The 19,582-nt window shown below is 37.1% G+C and overlaps 2 protein-coding genes across 3 annotated transcripts; one reads left to right on the top strand and one right to left on the bottom strand.

Moving 5' to 3' along the window:
- Positions 1 to 7,853: 7,853 nt before the first annotated feature.
- On the top strand, positions 7,854 to 15,030 carry h6pd (hexose-6-phosphate dehydrogenase (glucose 1-dehydrogenase)). Its single transcript, XM_058403445.1, has 5 exons — positions 7,854 to 7,975; positions 10,887 to 11,548; positions 11,637 to 11,754; positions 11,913 to 12,182; positions 12,279 to 15,030. The coding sequence occupies exons 2-5, from the start codon at positions 10,901 to 10,903 to the stop codon at positions 13,613 to 13,615; spliced, it is 2,373 nt and encodes a 790-aa protein (XP_058259428.1). The 5' UTR covers positions 7,854 to 7,975; positions 10,887 to 10,900; the 3' UTR covers positions 13,616 to 15,030.
- Positions 15,031 to 15,063: 33 nt separating this feature from the next.
- Positions 15,064 to 17,058, bottom strand: LOC131361849 (uncharacterized). 2 transcript variants are annotated; one of them, XM_058403446.1, is made up of 7 exons: positions 17,005 to 17,058; positions 16,747 to 16,852; positions 16,531 to 16,593; positions 16,307 to 16,386; positions 16,081 to 16,211; positions 15,922 to 15,988; positions 15,064 to 15,608 (listed from the first exon to the last, which is right to left on the bottom strand). In XM_058403446.1, exons 2-7 carry the CDS (start codon positions 16,818 to 16,820, stop codon positions 15,532 to 15,534), a joined length of 492 nt encoding a protein of 163 aa, XP_058259429.1. In that variant the 5' UTR covers positions 16,821 to 16,852; positions 17,005 to 17,058; the 3' UTR covers positions 15,064 to 15,531. The 2 variants fall into 2 exon arrangements, with proteins under 2 accessions (XP_058259429.1, XP_058259430.1); XM_058403447.1 differs by lacking the exon at positions 17,005 to 17,058 and having other exon boundaries at positions 15,165 to 15,608; positions 16,747 to 16,977.
- Between the last annotated feature and the right edge of the window lie 2,524 nt (positions 17,059 to 19,582).

Genomic DNA, 19,582 nt, shown 5'->3' with positions numbered 1-19,582 from the left:
ACTCCAAAATCTAGTGGAAAGCTTTACCAAAAGAGTGGAGGTTATTATAACAGCAAGGGGGTACTAAATCTGGAATGGGTTGTTCAACAAGCACATATTAATGTGCTGGTCATGTGACCAAAAAACCCAAACAATTGGCTGTATAGTGTATATTGGTACATTGTAAAAATTTCCAATTGTCTAAGCATTCTTGACATTAATAAAAACAATAGCGCAAAATCCACTAAACATTTTCAAAACCTTCTAGAGGTTGACTATCAACATGTGAAGAGAAAGTGTTTTTTTTTTTTTTTTTTTTTTAGGTTTAGTAATTTAGAACACATTTTGAGGTATTTACAGTATTTTTGTCCTCATCTGTGTATTTAAAATGTTTCATTTTAAATAAAATCATCTTCAGATTCATCATCAAAATATTCCAATATTGTATGTCGGCTAAGTAAACATTACTACATATTAAGATGTTGCCCTTAGTCATATTCAGCAATCTCCAAATCGATACAAGGATAGAACACAAAATAAAGATTTCTATATACTCAGTAATAGGCTTAAGTAATGGTCTATTCTTTCCAGTCCACTTTAGTCTACTTCTTATTACGATGCTTTCTGAAAACACTATTTAATCCATAAATCCTCATTTATCCATAGACATAGGGTCTTTCTTGTAGGATCTTGAAAATAGTTCAATTTTAAACATATGTATATGTTAATACATATATGATTTGAATTAAATTATTTGGCTATTATATTAATCTTATGCCATCTTTTGTGTACTTTATATGCATCATAAATATGTGTAATTTATTAGTTAATGGCAATTTTATATCCTTATTTAAAAAAAAGTATATATCATTTTTCTTTACTTCATTATTTTTGGAGTCAACATCATTTTGATTCTGGTCACACCCATTTATGTGATAGATAGATCGATAGATAGATAGATAGATAGATAGATAGATAGATAGATAGATAGATAGATAGATAGATAGATAGATAGATAGATAGATAGATAGATAGATATGGGTAATTCATATTCATATATGGTTATTCATCTATGGTTGTCTTAACTAAACATATAGAAAATGTGCGACCCCCCTTCAGCATTCCCACGATAAAAGTGGAAGGGGTCGAGTGGGAGTGCCATCATGAATGAATCACCGCTAATGACTTCAAAAGCTATGAATATGTAGACACAGAAATACGTCACACAATGGCGTCGCTGGGCAACACAGAGGAATTCTGCAGTCAGGTTTTTTTGTGCAGCAGTCTGTCAAGAGTCCCGTGACCCAAACGTCAAAGAGAGCTGACTTCTTCTCAAGAGCTTAGGAAGCTGCCTGCATTGTGCTAGCACTATGAATATTCATTAGGCAGGAGCTGAATGAAAGATCTCCCAAGTAATTTTAGGCAAACTCGGGCAGACGTTCACATGTGGATTGGACCTGAGTGAAGTAACACTTCATACACAAGCTTTTAGTTGAGGGTCAAAAAATCCAACGTGTAAGAATTATATCTATTTTCCGTTTTCATTGAAATTTTCAAAGTTATTTTCATATCATGGCATCATAGAAATAAAGAGGATGATTAATGACTTTGGTTTGTTTGGTTTGTAGGGGCAAAGCACTCGTGTTACGAAGGGTGTTTTTCTTCAGCAAATGAGGTGCCATAACCATTGAGACGCGTTCACAATGAGAAGGTCTCCTTTTCACTCAAGGGCCATGTGTGAAGCAGGAGCCTGCGGTTTCCACCTCACTCCCACTATTCTTCACAGCGTAGCCTGCTTCTTTTCTTCTTTCTCCCCCTCTGCAGCACCCTGTGCCACACATCCACCCTTATAAAAGCGTTCACGCCAGGAGGCTGGGCTCAGGCTTAAGGGGTCACAGGACCAACATGGCGAGGTCATTTTGCTCACCCACCCCTCCTGCCTCCTACTTGTCTCTCCTTTCCAGAAGCTCTCAGCTCAACAGAGGAACCCAGAGGCAGCATTCTATTGTGTGCAGCCTCGAGTGTGTCTGCTCCTCAAATGCTTTGTTAACAGTCGCGACACACCGCTGAACTCTGGGGTGGTGGCGTGAGATATGTGTTATAGACATATGGAGGGTTGTTAACACATTTTTCACTCCATAGTTAACAAAATTACTCTCAAAGTCTGTGCTATTAGGTTCATATTAAAATGTCAACATTGAGATGCGTTGATGTATTTTTAGAATCACAATCAGTATAAAATATTAGAAGTAGTAGTATCAGTATGGTTATGCAAGCACTCTTAAATTACAAGTAGTAGTAATAATATGTATATGCAAATATTCTTAAATACACTGTCAGTGACAAGTGATCAATGTTTGATGTGATGGCCAGCCCCTTTAAAAAATGTATAAGAAGATGGTGATTAGCAAGTTTCTTGGACAGGTGTTTGTGTGTGTGTGTGTGTGCTGGAGGTATTGTACTTGTTGTTTTTGTCCCCCTCAAGAATAGGAACTTCTGACAGTTCTGACCTCATTAAACATTTAGTTCGTCATCATGAAGAAAACTACATGTTTTTTTTGTTTGTTTGGTTGTTTGTTTGTTTTGGTCACCACTATTTGTGGTAAGGTTTTGGTTAGATTTTTCAATTTAGAAACAGCATGATTCAGCTGTATTAATCATTATGACAAGGTCATTATGGAAGCTCTTCATATGGGTAGTGATACATGTTAGATTGAATCTGAATGTAGAATCTACATCTGGAATGTAGCTGTCTCTCATTGTTATTACAATACATTAATATCCTGGGCCATTATGATTTCAGATATCAGAGGAAATTAATCAAAGATTGAACTTCCACAAGTAAACACAGCGGGGACGAGCAGAAAGATGTAAAACTGCATAAGTTGACACAGTACAATTAATAATACACACACACACAGACATACATACACACACACACACACACACAGTGCTGTTTACACAAGTTTACTTTAATGAGTATGCACATGTTTGCCAGTTGTCTTGTTTGTACATCCTGTAGAATCCCTATTCACATTTCTGCACTAGCTTTGCTCTTGGGTTTCCTCTGAGGACTTCCTTTGAGGATTCATTCAAGCAATATCTAGTTAGCTTTATTTGGGCTTTTCCTCTAATGTTAGCTGGATACATAACTATATATTTTTGATAGGTTTAGAGATGTATAGTGTTAGCTAGCTAGTATTTTAATTGTTTTTTTTTCTAATGTTAGATAGTTATCTGAGTTTCATTGTCAACATTCTCTAATTTTAGCTGCCTTTTTTTTAATGCTCCTAGTTTAGCACAGTTAATTCCTTTTATCTTAGAACTGAACTTCCAGTTCTAGAGTCTTTGAACAACATGGGATAAATATTACATTGGTCTTGAATTGCTGTGACTTTCAATTGTAAATTTAGTGTCTAACATGTACTGGTGAAACAGTGCAGTAAATGTGGCAGTACACATTCATATGCACACTTTTGCGTACTCAGCTTGGCTGGAATTTCACACTGCAGTTAGAACAAAGTGCTAACTAGAAGCAAGGCAAGTGTCAGGTTAGCAGGAGGAAACAAGGATACTGGACTGAGGCAAGAGGTGTGGGTGATCTTCAGCACAATAGACCTCCTGGTGACCTGAATAGCTGTCTTTAACACTCACACACATACATGCAGGCATGCCCACACACACACACACACACACACGTCAAGTGCTCTGATGCTGTGGTATTATAGTGACAGCTGGGATCATTGGTTTCTTCAGAGGTTCTCTTACACTTGTCACACAAACAGGAACTCTGCCCTCTTGTTTACTGTTTGTGTCACTTCTGGGAGGCCTTGCTCTGAAATATACACACCACACACTCCCAGAGAGAGAGAGAGAGAGAGAGAGAGAGTTATAATTGCACTTGATGAATGTTTTATTTTTTTCTGTAATATACCATTTTAATAATAATTTTATCTTTTTTTTTCAATTATTTTGTATATAAAATATAGAATGTATATTTATCCTTAATTTATGTACATGTGCACATTTTTTTTCTCTATTTGTATTTTATTATATTTTAATCTTTTTTTTAATGTTATTATTTTAATATTATTTTATTTCTCATGTTTTTGTATGTATTTCTCCTATGTAATTGCTTTGGCAAGTTTGTCGTGCCAACAGAGCAAACTGAAACTGAAAAAGAGAGAGAGAGAGAGAGCGCGCGCGCGAGAGAGAGAGAGAGAGAGAGAGAGAGAGAGAGAGATTTTGTAGAATGCCAATAAAAACAGCTATAAACATAATGTATGATTTTCATTTGTGTGCTGTTTTTCTAAATTGGATCTCCTCGATCATTCTGTGTTTAAAGAAGATGTGCTGAAAAATGAGCTCTTCAGCCCTACAGCTATATAAGTGTCATATATCCCACTCCACTCAGGTAAAATGGCCACCTGTTCAGCCAAAGTTGGCTAGTGACAAAACCGTCACTCTGAACAAAGCAAAACACCTTCTGTGCTGTACCTCAGCTTTAGTCAAAATTAGCATTATGAGAAAAAGCGTTGTGAAAAAGCTGTGTGAAGGTGTGTGAATAATGCAGCAATCAATGTGTTACAGTTAAAACAGTGAAGTTACAGTAAAAACAAGACAGTTTAAATATTCTGTATATATGTGAGATAGCTCAAAAGTTGGTCAGTAGCTCTATTGAACTTTTACATGTTCATTTGTAACCTTAAAATCAGTGTGCAGATCAGTGAAGGAGCGGTTAAGGGAATCAGTTTGTGTTTATGTGTGTGAGGGTGAGTGCATGAGAGCACAAGTATCTGAATAAGTGCAAGAGGGTGTTAGATTTCCCGAATGACTGCATTCTGTATTACAGAGGTCTTAAAGATATGGATCACTGATAGATGGATGGATGAAATATTGTTATGATAAGAACATATGATGTTCTTATGTTTTCTACCTCCAAAAAAGACAATGCTGAGCGTGTGTTAATAAAGTCACACCAATCAAATCATCTGGTATGAAAGTAGCAACAGCATGAAATTAGCTACAGCACTTAGCAGAGAACTAATCATTTCGGTTCATTTTACCTAATGGCTCAATTTACCTGACTTTAATATTATATGGCAGGTTTTTATATGACTTTATTTTTAAATGCGTATCATAATATCATTTTAAAGGCTGACACAGATGTGCAGCTGGTAGTCTCACAGTTCAGGTTCAGGGTTCAGTCCTCCTGAATAAAAAATATTATATTTATTTAGTATAAACTCTCTCACAGACAGTGTATTGCCTATAGGCTCTATGTGTCTGAATCACATATGGTTGATGGTCTAAACAGGTAGCTTTAGGATTTACTTTTGTCCTTCATGTTCAGTCCTGGTACTTCTTTGTACAACCTGAACATCTGTCACATGGAGAAGGTTTCAGATGATTCTGCTATTGTTAAGTGAGTCGTGGATGACAAGAGGGAAGCACACAGACCTGATGGACAGTTTTTTCGAGTGCTATAGAGGAAACCACATTCAGATTAGCATAACAAAAAACAAGGGTGCTTCTCATTCTGTAAATTGCACCTTCTCATTTCTCAGCTCCGCCCCTCTGAGAAAGCAGAGAAAGTGTGCAAGGAAAGGAAATAAAGACAGGAGGAACACCACAATAACCATAAATACAACATTATTGTATGTTTTAGTATGTGAGGTTCTCATAGCATCAATTTTAAAGCAAGATATCTTTTAATCCAAGGATATTACTCCTATACTTTTTGTGTAATTCATTTTGTTTTTTATACTCCTATTACTGTATATTTTATTAGAATTAGCTTTTTGGGAGAGGTGGTACATTTTATAAGTATAGCCTAACAGCCCACACTATAATAAACAGACTTCACACCTGCATATTTTTGATTTAGCAGCCTCCTAATTTAAAGTTTAAAGAATTATTATGTCCTTGATGGCACACTTTGATCAACTTCTGTTCAGGTGTAAGCTTAGACAATTATACAATAATTACACAAGAGCTGGTAATAATAAGGCCATAATAAAACTAGGTACTACAGGCCTGACAGAAAACATTAGCAGCTCTCTTATTAAAGATATCATTTGTATGTAACTCTGTTTTCATGTCTTGTCCACAGAGATTCTGTATCAAATGTGTGTAGCTCGAGGAAGGCAGTCTGTACCAATAAAAACTGCAACAAATACCAATAATTCATGTCCAGTATCCTCAGTATCCTGATCCACTGCATGCCTGACCAGGCTAAATCTCTTACTGAAAGTAAATAATGAAACTTGTATATGTTAATGAATGGAAGAAACTGAGAAGAAGAAGAAGAAGAAGAAGAAGAAGAAGAAGAAGAAGAAGAAGAAGAAGAAGAAGAAGAAAAATGAATGGCATGATGGTGTAACTACTTTTAACGTCACCCACAAATGGGAGTGAAGTGTTCTTATTCATTGTTGTTGTTCCACCTTAAAAGATAACAGATAAGACATTACGCCAATAGAAATATTTTTAAACTATGTAATGTACTGCACTGACTTTTGAATTTTGGCTGTGAAGTGTTCCTTCTTGCACATTTTAGTGTTTTCCCTGCTTTAACACACATCAACACTTCAACTCAGGAAGAACTGTTAATCAGCTGATAAGTCAGGTGTGTTTGGAGAAGGAGAAACACAGAAACATGTAGGAGACCGGATACTCAGGGACCAGAGCTGGGAACCTGTGGTGTACTGGTTATTGATATGAATTGGGATAAAAAAATTTAAAAAAAAACCCTTAATTGCCCTTGACAGGATCATTTCATATTTTTTTTTATAAAATTCATACTTTACATATGTTTGGAACACCGTTTAAGGGTTTTAAGTGTTTTGGGCCATTTAGTACAATCTGAAAGAAAGAGACATTTGTATTTGGATCTAGTCAGCAGTAGTGAACAGTGTAAAAACAGTGCCTAACTAATTGAACTTGACTGCTCTGACTGGAAAGGGCGGGGCTGTCCATCATACAGACTCACTCGTGGATTGGCTCATCTGCAGTTTAAATGATGAAAAAAAGGACACTGCTCTCATTGAGCATTTTTTTGAACAAAATAGGTAAAAGTTGTGTGCAAATGTGATACAATTATGTAAAATTTATCATTTATTTACATCTCATCCCTTTACCCGTGCTTCCTGCAAGTCCTTCACACCCCACTAGAGGGAACACGCTTCACAGTTTGAATAGAGAGGACAAGTGGAGTCAAAAGACTGTATGTGAACAAAATGCTGCAGAACAAGAACCATAATTGTTTTCTTTTAAATTGTCACATAATTATGTGTCATTTTTTTTGTACATTGGGTCAAATTGTGAATTGTTACAGAACACTAAAAACAGTGCAGGCATTAAAAAAAATTGTAAATTTCCCATTGGGAAGAATAAAGTATCTATCTATCTATCTATCTATCTATCTATCTATCTATCTATCTATCTATCTATCTATCTATCTATCTAGCCGATGTATGCCTTCTGCAATTCCTTCACACCCCTCTAGAGGGAGCACGCTTCACAGTTTGAATAGAGAGGACAAGTGGAGCCAAAAGACTGTATGTAAGCAAAATGCTGCAGAATAAGAACCATAATTGTTTTCTTTTAATTTGTCACATAATTATATGTCATTTTGTTTCGTACATTTCGTACATACACAATTGTTACAGAACACTAAAATCAGTGCAGGCATTAAAAAAGTCTATTTATGCAAAGCAGGTATAAATTCGTGCTTAGGGTCGTTTGAGTATTTTTTTCTAATAAACCCAGGAAACAATGTATTCACTGTCAATAAGGATTCTCAGTTGGTCTGAAACACCTGTCTGGCTTAATGGGTCAAGAATCAACTTCAACAGTGCCCTCAAATAAGACAGCATTAAACACAATAATACGAGCTGCCTGGTGTCACGTGACCGCGCGCGCACACGCACACACACACACACACACACACGGAAGCGACTGTCATGATACACATTGCAGACTGCATGCAGGAACACAGGTAAGCAGACAGATCCACTTCTCTTGCTGTTGCTAACTCTTACTGATCGCCTGTATTTTACATGTTGGGAGCAACCTGTACTATTCATTTATTTCAGTAACTGTATTATCCTGAGCAGGGATCCGGAGGCAATCCGGCTATACTGATGTTTATAGGGTCTTCATTTCCGTAATGTCTTACTTAGCTACAAATAAAAGAGGGACGTAAAACTGGACGGTGGAGTTTGTCTACTTTGTTATACCGGTAATAGGGAATCCATCAGTACACCATAAACAAGCTCCTCTTACCATTATAAGGTAATATTTCCGGAGGTTAGTGTAATCAATAATCAGTTTTAATTACTACAATACTAATATCTCCTAAGGCTGCTGTGTGCAGATGTGCAGTTTAACAAATCACATGTTTTGTGTGGTTGCACTTTTGATCAATCGTGCAACTGGAGTCATGAGAGAAAATCACACAATCTTAGAGAAAAAAGTCTAGAGCTCTTAAGGGTTCTTATATTGTCCATCTGGAACAAGTATGATCTGTTTAGAAAGATGTTGTTGTTGTTGTTTTCAGCATGACAGATTCTCAAAATCAGTAACTAAAGACACATGGACCTTTTAAAAATTCTGTTAATGCAGTTACTACTGTATAGAAAATCATTTTTCACGTGTAAATATGCATGGCCACGTGAAAGTAAAAGCTTTAGTGCAAAGCTTTAGTTTCAGCAAGATTTCCTAAACATTAAAAAAAAAAAAAAGTATTGTGCCTCTATAAGTATTCATATTATATTGTCCATAATACATTCAAAACATTCGTTAGAATTTTTTACCCCAAAAAGTCAATGGAAAAAAAAAAATATTTTCTTGATTGTGTAAGATGTAACACCTGACACACCATAGCACCAACACAGCCTCCTCCCTCAAGAGAAAAATACCATTCTCATGGCTTATTCCAAATAAGAAGGATTTTGCAAAAAAAACAACCCAAGAAAAAATACACATACACAGTAGATAGATAGACGGACAGACAGACAGATAGTTATTTTAACATACATGTGTTTTTTTGATAATGTGTTAGAAAATGCTAGAAAATCCTCTTCACATGGTTTTCTGATTTCTGCTAGTAGTTAGTAATTGGACTTGAAAGACTTGGACTTCCCCCCAGTGTTTATTCATACTCTAATACAGTTCATATAATTGTTGAGCTTTATGATCAACTCATTTACCAAAAGGTACTTAAGCTAGAATCATTATATACTATATTGCCAAAAGTTTTGGGACACCCTTCCAAATCATTGAATTGAGGTGTTGTTTTTAAGGGGTTTGGGCTTGGCTCCTTAGTTCCAGTAAAAGGAACTCTTAATGCTTCAGCATACCAAGACAATTTCATGCTCCCAACGTTTTGGGAACAGTTTGGGGATGACCCCTGTTCCAACATGACTGCACATCAGGGCACAATGCAAGGTCCAAAAAGACATGAATGAGTGAGTTTGGTGTGGAGGAACTTCACAGAGTCCTGACCTCAACCTGATAGAACATGAATTGGCATGAATTAGGGTGGAGACTGCGAGCCAGACCAAAACTGGAACGTCTACCTTTACATGCACATGAATGTAATATGGAGTTGGCCCGTCCTTCGCAGCTATAAAAGCTTCAACTCTTCTGGGAAGGCTTTCCACAAGGTTTAGGAGTGTGTTTATGGGAATTTTTGACCATTCCTCTAGAAGCGCATTTGTGAGGTCAGACACTGATGTTGGACGAGAAAGCCTGGCTCGCAGTCTTGGAATGCTGAAGCATTAAGAGTTCCTTTTACTGGAACTAAGGGGCCAAGCCCAATCCCTGAAAAACAACACCTGAATTCAATGATTTGGAGGGGTGTCCCAAAACTTTTGCCATTATTTATATAATCGTCACACTTTGTATCCACAGGTAACACATGTTAGATGGTTAGCTTAATTTCTTTTGTTGAATCAAAAATTGGTATGGAATTGAATAATTTGGAAAGAGATTAACATTCAATGGGAAGAGAGAGCACCGGAGAAACAATTTTTTTTTGTTTGTTTGTTGTTTTTTTTTTTGGTTTTCGTTGTCTTGTACAATTAGACCTGCGTTCAGTCAGTAAACATATTTTACTGTAACTGACACAGTCTTTTGGTCAAAGGTACTAATCAGCTTTGTTGGCTTAACCTTGCTTGTGCTGACTAACCTCCATAGCGGGACGTTTATCATTAACCTGAGTGTCTTCTTCTCTGGACTAGCTGATACTGGTTTGAAACTCAAGCCAGTCAACCAATAATGAGTGTTTAAGTACTGATTATTTTTAATAAAACACCTAAATTGCTTTTAGAACAACATTAAATATTTGTTGAGAGCACACTTGCAATAACTGTGATAAATGAATTTGAGTGAACAGACAGAACTTTGATTTAAAATGATATTGTTGGTAAAGTGCAGTTGAATATGTCAATACCTGAATCAGAATTTTTGGATCAGGGTTTGATTCATTTTTTTAATGGGACAATGTAAACTGATAGTTGAGTATTAAACTCGGTTATTTACACAGTGCTCCATGTTGATGTTTTTCTGTGTTGTGATAGTCAATGTAGAAGAGATAAACTAAATGGTAGTAGCATTTGTTTATGTAGAGTATTAATCTTGTTATGAAATGGAACACACATTCAGTAGTGCTTTACTTAATTTATAGATTAAAATGCTTTAAAGTCTCTACAGAGACAATTAGACCACTACATTATTGCTATAGTCAAATATCATAAAAATGTTGTTAATTTTTATGGTGTGAAATTGCCCACTTTTCATCTGCCTAGTAAAAAGGATAAGGTTCTGTGCTTGTATGGAATGATTTGTGGAATTCAGGAATTTCGCTTGTAAACTTTGTTAAAATTTTCTTTTCTGATTATCCAAAGGGTTTGGTGAAGCCATGTGGAAGATAAGATGGTGTGTGCTGCTCCTGACCACCACGTGTTGGCTAAGAGGCGATGCCAAAGACAGCAAGGATCCTCCACACCCTGGACATGTGTCTGTGGTTATTGTAGGTGGCACCGGTGACCTGGCCAAAAAATACCTTTGGCAAGGATTTTTCCATCTTTATGCCAGCCAAGTAGACAAAGGGCACACTTTCTCCTTCTACGGAGGTGGCCTTTCTTCAGCTGAGAAAGGCACTCCACTGCTGTTTGAGATATTAAAGGAGCTGAAATGTCCATCAGGACTTACAGCTGAGCGTTGTGCTCTGGTTAAAGAGCAGTTCTTACGACTGTCCCAGTATCTGCAGCTTAAAAGCCTGGAGGATTATAAGAAGCTCAGTGAACAGATCCAGTTGCAGCTCAAGCAGGAGGGCATGATGGAAGCAGGAAGGCTCTTTTACATGTCTGTTCCAGCCTTCGCTTATGCTGAAATCGCAGAAAAGATCAATAGCACCTGTCGGCCCCCAGATGGAGCATGGCTCAGGGTTGTTCTGGAAAAGCCATTTGGACACAGCTTCAGCAGCGCCCAAATTTTAGCCACGCAGCTGTACAGTTTTATGAAAGAGGAGGAGATGTACAGGATTGATCACTATTTAGGGAAGCAGGTGAAAGCACAATTTCTAGGTTCCTGAGGTCTTGAATCTTAATGAGATTTATGTGTTATTAATTGTTTTACCTGTTTTCTTGCTATAGGTCATCTCCCATATATTGCCCTTTAGGAAAAAAAACCATAAACTTCTAAAGCCAATTTGGAACAAGCAGCACATTGAGAGGATAGAGATCGTGTTGAAGGAAACTTTGGATTGCAAAGGTAATGACTGTCATTGACCCAGACTTCTGCAAACAAGTAACTGCAACATACAGTAAAACTGCTAAGCTGCTAAGTTTACATTATGATAGTAAAACCTAGACAAACTTACATAAGCCATCTGGCTGATGTGCGTTATTCTTTTGCTCTGGCATTTACAGGCCGGATTCAGTTTTATGACCAATACGGGGTCATCAGAGACATGCTCCAGAACCACCTTACGGAAATTATGACCCTTTTAATGATGAAAATACCTGCTAACCTGTCCAACAGTGAAGAGGTTTTACAGAATAAGCTTAAAGTCTTCAATGGCCTTGAATACATTGATAGGGGCAGTGTGGTTGTAGGTCAGTATCAGGGCTATAATGCAGAAGTCCAGATGGAACTCAACAAAACAAAGGATCATTTCAGCCTTACCCCAACTTTTGCTGGTGAGTATATAACTTTAACTCGCTGCATTCAACTCCATTTTTTGTTAGTAAAATTAATATTAGTACAGATATTACCCAGCTGAATTATGTTTGCAGGTGTGGTAATCTTTGGAAACAGTCCTCAGTTCAGTGGAATTCCCATATTTATGTCATCGGGTAAGATGCTTGACGAACGCGTTGGATATGCTCGAGTTATTTTCAAAAATGACAAATTTTGCATTCAGGAATACAGCAGTGTCCACTGCAAGCCCAAACAGATTGTATTCTATCTCGGCCATGGGAATCTCCAATATTCGGCAATTCTTGTTAGCAAAAATTTGTTTAAGCCAGATCTGGTAAACAGTGATTGGAAAGAGTTTATCGAGCATAAAGACATTTCTGTACTTGGGTTACCACTCTCTGACTATCACATCCAGTCCCCTAAGGTGCCCACAGAGGCCTATTATGAACTTATTCCTAATGTCTTCTATGGACGTAAGGATAGTTTTGTCAGTGCAGAGAACCTCATGGCCTCATGGGCTTTTTGGACACCGCTCTTGAACAGCCTGGTTAATGTCGTTCCACGGCTATACCCGGGCGGTGCCGCTAATGGTGACCTCTTGAACTTTCAGCTGCAAAGTAGGATGGTTGGATTCATTAGTGACGAGGAGGTGAACGTGATTCAGCAAGGTCCCGAAGAGAACTTCCAGGTTATGCAAGGGAAGTTCCGCAATGCTGACATGGTTTCTGCCTGGTCCAAAGAATTAGTGGACCGCTTAGCCTCTGACCTGCACGACATGGCCGAAGAGATAGTTCAGGCGGAAGGTCAGTTCCATCTGGCCCTGTCAGGTGGTTCAAGTCCCATTGCCCTGTTTCTTCAGCTTGCACAGCACCACTACACCTTCCCATGGCACAGCACTCATGTATGGTTAGCAGACGAACGGTGTGTGCCACCCACTGAGGCAGATTCCAACTTCCATTCCATTCATGACCAGCTCCTGCAGAATGTCCATATTCCTTACTTCAACATCCACCCCATGCCAGTGCAGCTCAACCAGCGCTTGTGTGTTGAGGAAGATGGCGGTGCACTCCTCTATGAGAAGCAAATAAGCCAATTAGTCAATGGCTCTCGTTTCCATTATATACTGCTTGGTGTAGGTGAGGATGGTCACACTGCTTCACTGTTCCAAGACACCAATCTGCAGTATAATGGGGACAGATTGGTGGCTCTGACTGAAAGTCCAATCAAGCCTCACCAGAGGATGAGTCTTACATTCACTGCCATCAACAAAGCACACAGGGTAGGAATACTGATCATGGGGAAAAGAAAACATGAGCTTGTAGTTCAGCTCAGTAGAATTAAGGGTAAAACTCCAAAGTATCCAATCACAAGTGTAAAACTAAAAGATGGCCATTTAACATGGTATATAGACTATGATGCACTTTTAGGATAAGAGTCAGTAACCTCAGGAATACCAAAGTGTAGTACATACTGTTAATTAAAATACTCTGTTTACCAAAATATCAGGGACCCAGTGGGTGTTTTGGGGGATTCGATTAATACTTTGTTCATTATTAAACACATTTTGCCCTTAAAAATGCATATAGAAACTTAGTGTTGAGATATCAACATAGAAATGGAACTGCCTTGCCATACTTAGGATGTGATTAAAATACAGTGATAATAACAGTCCATAAATCCCATGCTAGAGTTTTTATTGGAGGGAAAAACAGATGCCAGATCTGTGTAGATCATCTGGAGTAGTTCCAATTAACTGAAATGTTGTGGAGACAAGACTAAGAGACCATCTTTTATTACTGTACACTTGTCTGATTTTTCACCCTTTGCATAACAGACTGCATAACAGTTTATTTTATTTCACTGTGTTACTTGTTTTCTGTTCTTTGTGCCTTTCAGTTGGCTTGAAACTGTGAATATTAATATGAGAAGACAATAAATTTTATAGTTAAAATAGTTTATTGTGCTAATTTTACCAAAAAGGGATTTTTTTTTTACTTTTTATCAAAATGTTTCAATCTAAAAACATGTACCTGCTGTGATCAGTTTAATAGGTGCTTTTAAACTGGCTTCTGAAATGAGTATTTGGATATGCTGGGCCCATGTAGCCTTAGTTAGGGATGTTTTTAATGTATACACATTGATAAACAGTCACATAATATGTTAGGACTCATCATGTAGAATGGAAAAAATGTATGATCTGTCTGAATGTGTATCTGGGAAGCTTTCTCAAATCCACTGGCTTATGAAGCACTGGCTTGGGTATTTTCGAAGGTTGCTAATTGTATATATCAGTGTTTGTAGTCTTTCAGGTGTAGTCACAGCAGAAAGTGTCTTTTAACTTTGCCATATTGGCTTTTTAAGGCTTTCCAGGAATATATAAAATGATATATTTGTCACAGTGTGCAACTACATAATATACCTCAGGAAAAAAAATAAGTGCCTTATTATACTTATACTTTCTAATTCTTTAAAAAAAAAAAAACAGAACAACTATGAAATCACTTATTTTCTGGAAAAAAAACATTTATGTGGATAACACAGTAAGGGGGGGTGACATTGGGGTGGAATTTTCATTGACATCTACATAACTGATAAAGTGCACATTGATTTTATACTGGTTTCCATTTTAATGCCATTTGAAAATATCCGGCCTGGTTTAAAAAAAAAAGTTGGTTGATTTAACAAATGAAACTGTATTGTACCTAGTACTGTAAACTCTTGAATCACATTGTATAATTGTACTAATAAACATGCATTTTCAAGTAATAATCCATTCGGTAAGTTTCAAACAATTCACATTATATGAATGATTTTTTAAAAAGTGAAATAAAGTCTTATTATATACAAGTGAGTGTGTGAAACTATTCTTTTTGTGTTAAATATCAGGGCTGGACAGAAAAGAACAGGCTGGGGTGTTTAGGATTCATCAACAAAGATGTCAGCTTTCATATTCATTTATCTTAATGCTAAATGATGATTATCAGTCATTCATCAGAAATGATTCCATTTAATACATTTTCAAAACCGTAGCATTCAGTTTCAATTGTAATTTATTACATTTATTTGTATATTTGTAATGATTAATGATTATTAATGAACAACATATATATTACCATGATGGAATATTTAATTTACATGCAGCTTACAGTCTACTATTCTGCAGAAGGAGTTATGTGGCTTGTGATGTTATGAAAGCCATTTCACTTTTTAGATTGCTTGTTTGGACAGCACTGTAAACCAATATCCTTTGTAACAGGAGCTCACCAAGTTTAGCTGAAGATCTGTCTCAAACTCAACAGGAGGCTCTGAATAATACATGGAGCTGTATGGAGCAGTGAGCTGGCCAGACTAGAGGCATGTTTCACTGAACCAGTTTGGACACTGGCTATGGAACATCCAAAGGCAGCCTCTTATCATGAAGAGTGCTGTATAGAAATGTGTAGAAATGTTTTGGTCAGTTTAATGTTTATGATTATAAACTTTAGACTTTTATATATATATTTATATATATATATATATATATATATATATATATATATATATATATATATATATATATATATATATATATATATATATATATATATATATATCTCTTCTTATGCCTTCTTAAACAATACCATTTTATAAAGCATATGATTCGTGCGAACATGATGAAATGCAGTTCAGTGATTTAGTTCTCTATTAACATACTGTATAGTTCAGCGGTTTAAATGAGAACTGACTGCAGTCACTTACCTGTTGATATGATACAAGCCCATGAAAATACCAGTGAAAAGAGATAGAGCTCAGGTGTAGTGTTCTCCTTAAAAAAAAAGATATATTATTATAACATTATAACTCTGATGGTCTTACAGATGATTACAACTGACATTTACGAGAAGTAAATACACTCACACACTGGGGAGCTTTGAAAGTCAGAATGATGGTACAAAGTCCCTGGGTGAATGAAAGCAATCCGAATGTGTGATAAGCTGACCTGATACTCTTGGGCACAGGGTCAGTGAGAGTAAGGGTCACTGCTAAGCCTTCAGCAGACACAGAAATCAAGATACAGGCTTTACTTTGTAAAATAGTCACATGATGAACATGTGGAATAATTAGTAGCAGAGTGAATGACCACCTGTAGCCATGACTGAAAACACAATGAGAGATATGAGGTTGTTTAAGAGCGGCTTTTCACAGTAACGGGAAGATTTTGGCCTGAAAAGAAATGATTTATATTTACCAACAAAGCATTTGTAGGAATTTTGGTCTTAGAATACATTTAGATGCAGATGTTCGAAAACTATAAATAAAATAGGTTGATTAAACATTATGGAGATAAATAATATTTTTAGGATCTACCTTGTCAGTATGTAAACCTGGGGTGTTAGAAAAAGCACCACAAAAATAAAAAGAACTATTTGGCTGCAAAAGAAGAAAGCACACAATTTCAAAATATCAGCACATGACTGAGACTTTACAAACAAACTGCAATTCACTCAGCATCATGCGTCAATTCTTATCTGTTTTAAAACAAGTCAAGCATTGCAAACTCTCAGTTTCATTTCAGCAGCTTACAATTTCAGTCGTTGGTCTCGTGGAAGCCATCTGCTGCTCAGAAAAGCTGCATGAACCAAGAAGTGATGAAACATTTGTTTCCAAGGCACAGAGTCACCCAAACATGCTGTGGAGATGCAAAAGGTGCAGAAGGTTACAGGCAGATTTTGCACAAGAGAAACACACGCTAAAGGAAAGAGTGTGGACAGACACAATAAGATTCAATGCTGCTAAAGAAGCAAATTAATTCTAATGAATTGAAGACAGAACTGAACTCACTAGAATGCTGTTGGTCTTCTTGTCAGCTTAGTCAGACAATAAAGGCCATTTCCCTTCAACCTTGCATACAGCACCATCCTGTGGATGGAGCAAGCACAAGCAAAGGATATTAAATGTTCTAAATAATTTAATTCGATTTAAATTAAATGAAAAGGTATTTTGCATGTTCATATGATCAGCACTTTTAGCCAAGGCAAATAAACTGTAAAAAGGAAATCTGGTTTCAAATATGATAGACCATTTCCATATATTATATACCAATGCTAGTAGTACTGTATAGTAGTTTAGTATAAAGCAGTAGTACAATATGATGATGCTTAACATTTAAATTGTTGTTCAGTGTCACCACAGCAGATCACCCAGTCTGTATATTTGATTTGGCACAAGTTTCACACCGGATGAGCTTCCTGACACAACCCTCCCATTTTTATACAAGCTTGGGACTAGCACTGAGAGTGGACACCTCAGTGCCTGGGTTAGTTCCCTACCTAACCCGGTCAATCAAACCCAGGGCAATGAGAGCACTGGAACCTGCCGCTGAAACACCAGGGGACATGCTAAACATTAAAGTCGAATATTTTGTTTTCTGAACTAAACAAAGCTACTAAAGTAATAGACAAAATCCTATTATACTCTCTAACAATATGTACCTTGGATAAATACCAGGGAAGGTATGAATCACTTGGATACCTTCCTGTATGCATGCACACACATGCCAAGGCCTTCTAAGCATGTCATGTAATTTATCTTAAACTGAACTCTCAACGAACTACAATTACATCTGTGACTAATCTCCTAATTCATCCCTCCCAGCTGCCTGGAGCCGTGAGAATCACCTAGAAAATATAAGCCACAATGTAATGAGAATCTGGACTAACCAACACATGCAATGTGAGATTATTGACAGAGCATGCACTCCCCCAACTATTTTTCTGCCAGACTTATGCCATTCACAGTCTTCTACAATGGCTATCATATACATAAAAATTAGTTTTATAATCTGATTTAGGCATATGGCCATTTAGTCCAAAGGGCAGATCCACAGGCACAGGTGACCTGGCTGAAGGTGCCAAATCTGCTCAGAGTATTCCATTTTCATTTACATTCACATTTCTGGCAGACATTAGGACTTAGGATACCACCAGCCTTTGTTGGGAGGAACATATCTGTGTTGGAAGGATTTTTTTTTCAACATACAATATACAGTAGTATATAAAACAAACAGGGAGAATAAGAGCATTTAAGTATTTCAGGCAGCCTGTCATTTGAAGACATCTAGAGGAAGTTCTTTCCTCCACCTTGTTGCCAGAACAGAAAAGAGTCTTGATGTATAACTACCTCTTACCCTGAGATATGGTGGGACCAGTCAAGCAGTGCTAGAAGATCAGAGGGAGCATGGTGTAGTGTGAGGAGTAATAAAAGCTTTGACGTAAGAGGATGCTGGTCCATTCTTGGCTTTGTAGGCAAGCATCAGTGTTTGGAATCTGATGTGTTCCATCCTCTAGATAAAGTAGCCAAGGAAACCATGATCTTACTAGCCTTTGAGGAGCCACAAGCAAGACACTATGGTCTAGGTGTCAGATCCTGCACAGATTAGAAATCAAGTGTATAAGAATAAAGGCCAGCCATGGGCCAGGATGAATAGCTATGTGTCATGCCTTAGAGTTATCCAAAATTAATGAAATCCAAAATACCTACTTTACTTTTACTTTTGGTAGTAGATACTGGCAAGCATTAACACATTTTTTAATTAGCAGCAAGATCCTCCTTAATAATTAAGAAACAGTTCAAATTATAATTTACAAGCTCCATAAACAGCACAACCTAGTATATTTGAGGTCTGTATTCAAGGAGTGTATCTGTGTTCCATTGTAAATTAGCTGCTATGCTTGATGTCCAAACTGAAGGGAGTCAAAGCATTCTCAATCATTTCTGCAAAGGTTTGAAAGAGCCAGCTGGAATTTAGGCTTATTCATGCGTGTAAGAGAGGCACAGCTGTAATGTGTCATGTTTCAGTCATCTGTGCTGTGTGTGTAGTAGTGTGGTGCAGAAGGTATTCCCTTACACACAATGTCTGTTTTAGAAAATTGGTTGAAAGGGTTTTTCTCTGTCGTTGAACAGAAACTTTTACAGTTTTACAGGCTTTTTTCCCCTCAGGGGATCTTATGAACAATGCAAGAACAGCTCCAGGGTCTGTGGTTCAATCCTGAGCTCAGGTTTCTATGTATGTTCTACTAGTGCCTCTGCCCAGGTTTTACCAGAATTGATGGTTTCCTCACATGTCCCAAAAACATCTACAGCTAAATTGGCTGACTGTGGGAATGTATGTGTGTGCTTGGCACTCTGGGATCCTGTTCATGATTTATTCCCAGGATACACACCCTGTACCCAGGACAGGCTGTGAAGCCACAGTGACTTTTTGACAGAAATATTGAAAATACATCACTAACCAACAAATGAACATCACAATTGCTAAGCACATCATAAGTATGTCATTATAAACATATTAAATGCTTATTCAAGTTTTACTTTCAATTTCATTACTTTTATTTGTTTGTCTTAATCATTTTGGATGAAT

The sequence above is a fragment of the Hemibagrus wyckioides genome, linkage group LG11, assembly GCF_019097595.1.
Source record: "Hemibagrus wyckioides isolate EC202008001 linkage group LG11, SWU_Hwy_1.0, whole genome shotgun sequence".
Lineage (NCBI taxonomy): Eukaryota > Metazoa > Chordata > Actinopteri > Siluriformes > Bagridae > Hemibagrus > Hemibagrus wyckioides.
The sequence above is the reverse complement of the archived record's forward strand: the minus strand, read 5'-3'. Positions and strand labels throughout refer to the sequence as shown.

Coding starts and splice junctions, on each gene's coding strand:
- LOC131361849 (XM_058403446.1), bottom strand. CDS start 16,820: ATGTTTCATCACTTCTTGGTTCATGCAGCTTTTCTGAGCAGCAGATGG. Junction 16,387..16,530: donor CAGGTTTACATACTGACAAG/GTAGATCCTAAA, acceptor ATTTCTTTTCAG/GCCAAAATCTTCCCGTTACT. Junction 15,989..16,080: donor CTTTCAAAGCTCCCCAGTGT/GTGAGTGTATTT, acceptor TTTTTTTTTAAG/GAGAACACTACACCTGAGCT.
- h6pd (XM_058403445.1), top strand. CDS start 10,901: ATGTGGAAGATAAGATGGTGTGTGCTGCTCCTGACCACCACGTGTTGG. Junction 11,549..11,636: donor ATCACTATTTAGGGAAGCAG/GTGAAAGCACAA, acceptor TTCTTGCTATAG/GTCATCTCCCATATATTGCC. Junction 12,183..12,278: donor CCTTACCCCAACTTTTGCTG/GTGAGTATATAA, acceptor TTATGTTTGCAG/GTGTGGTAATCTTTGGAAAC.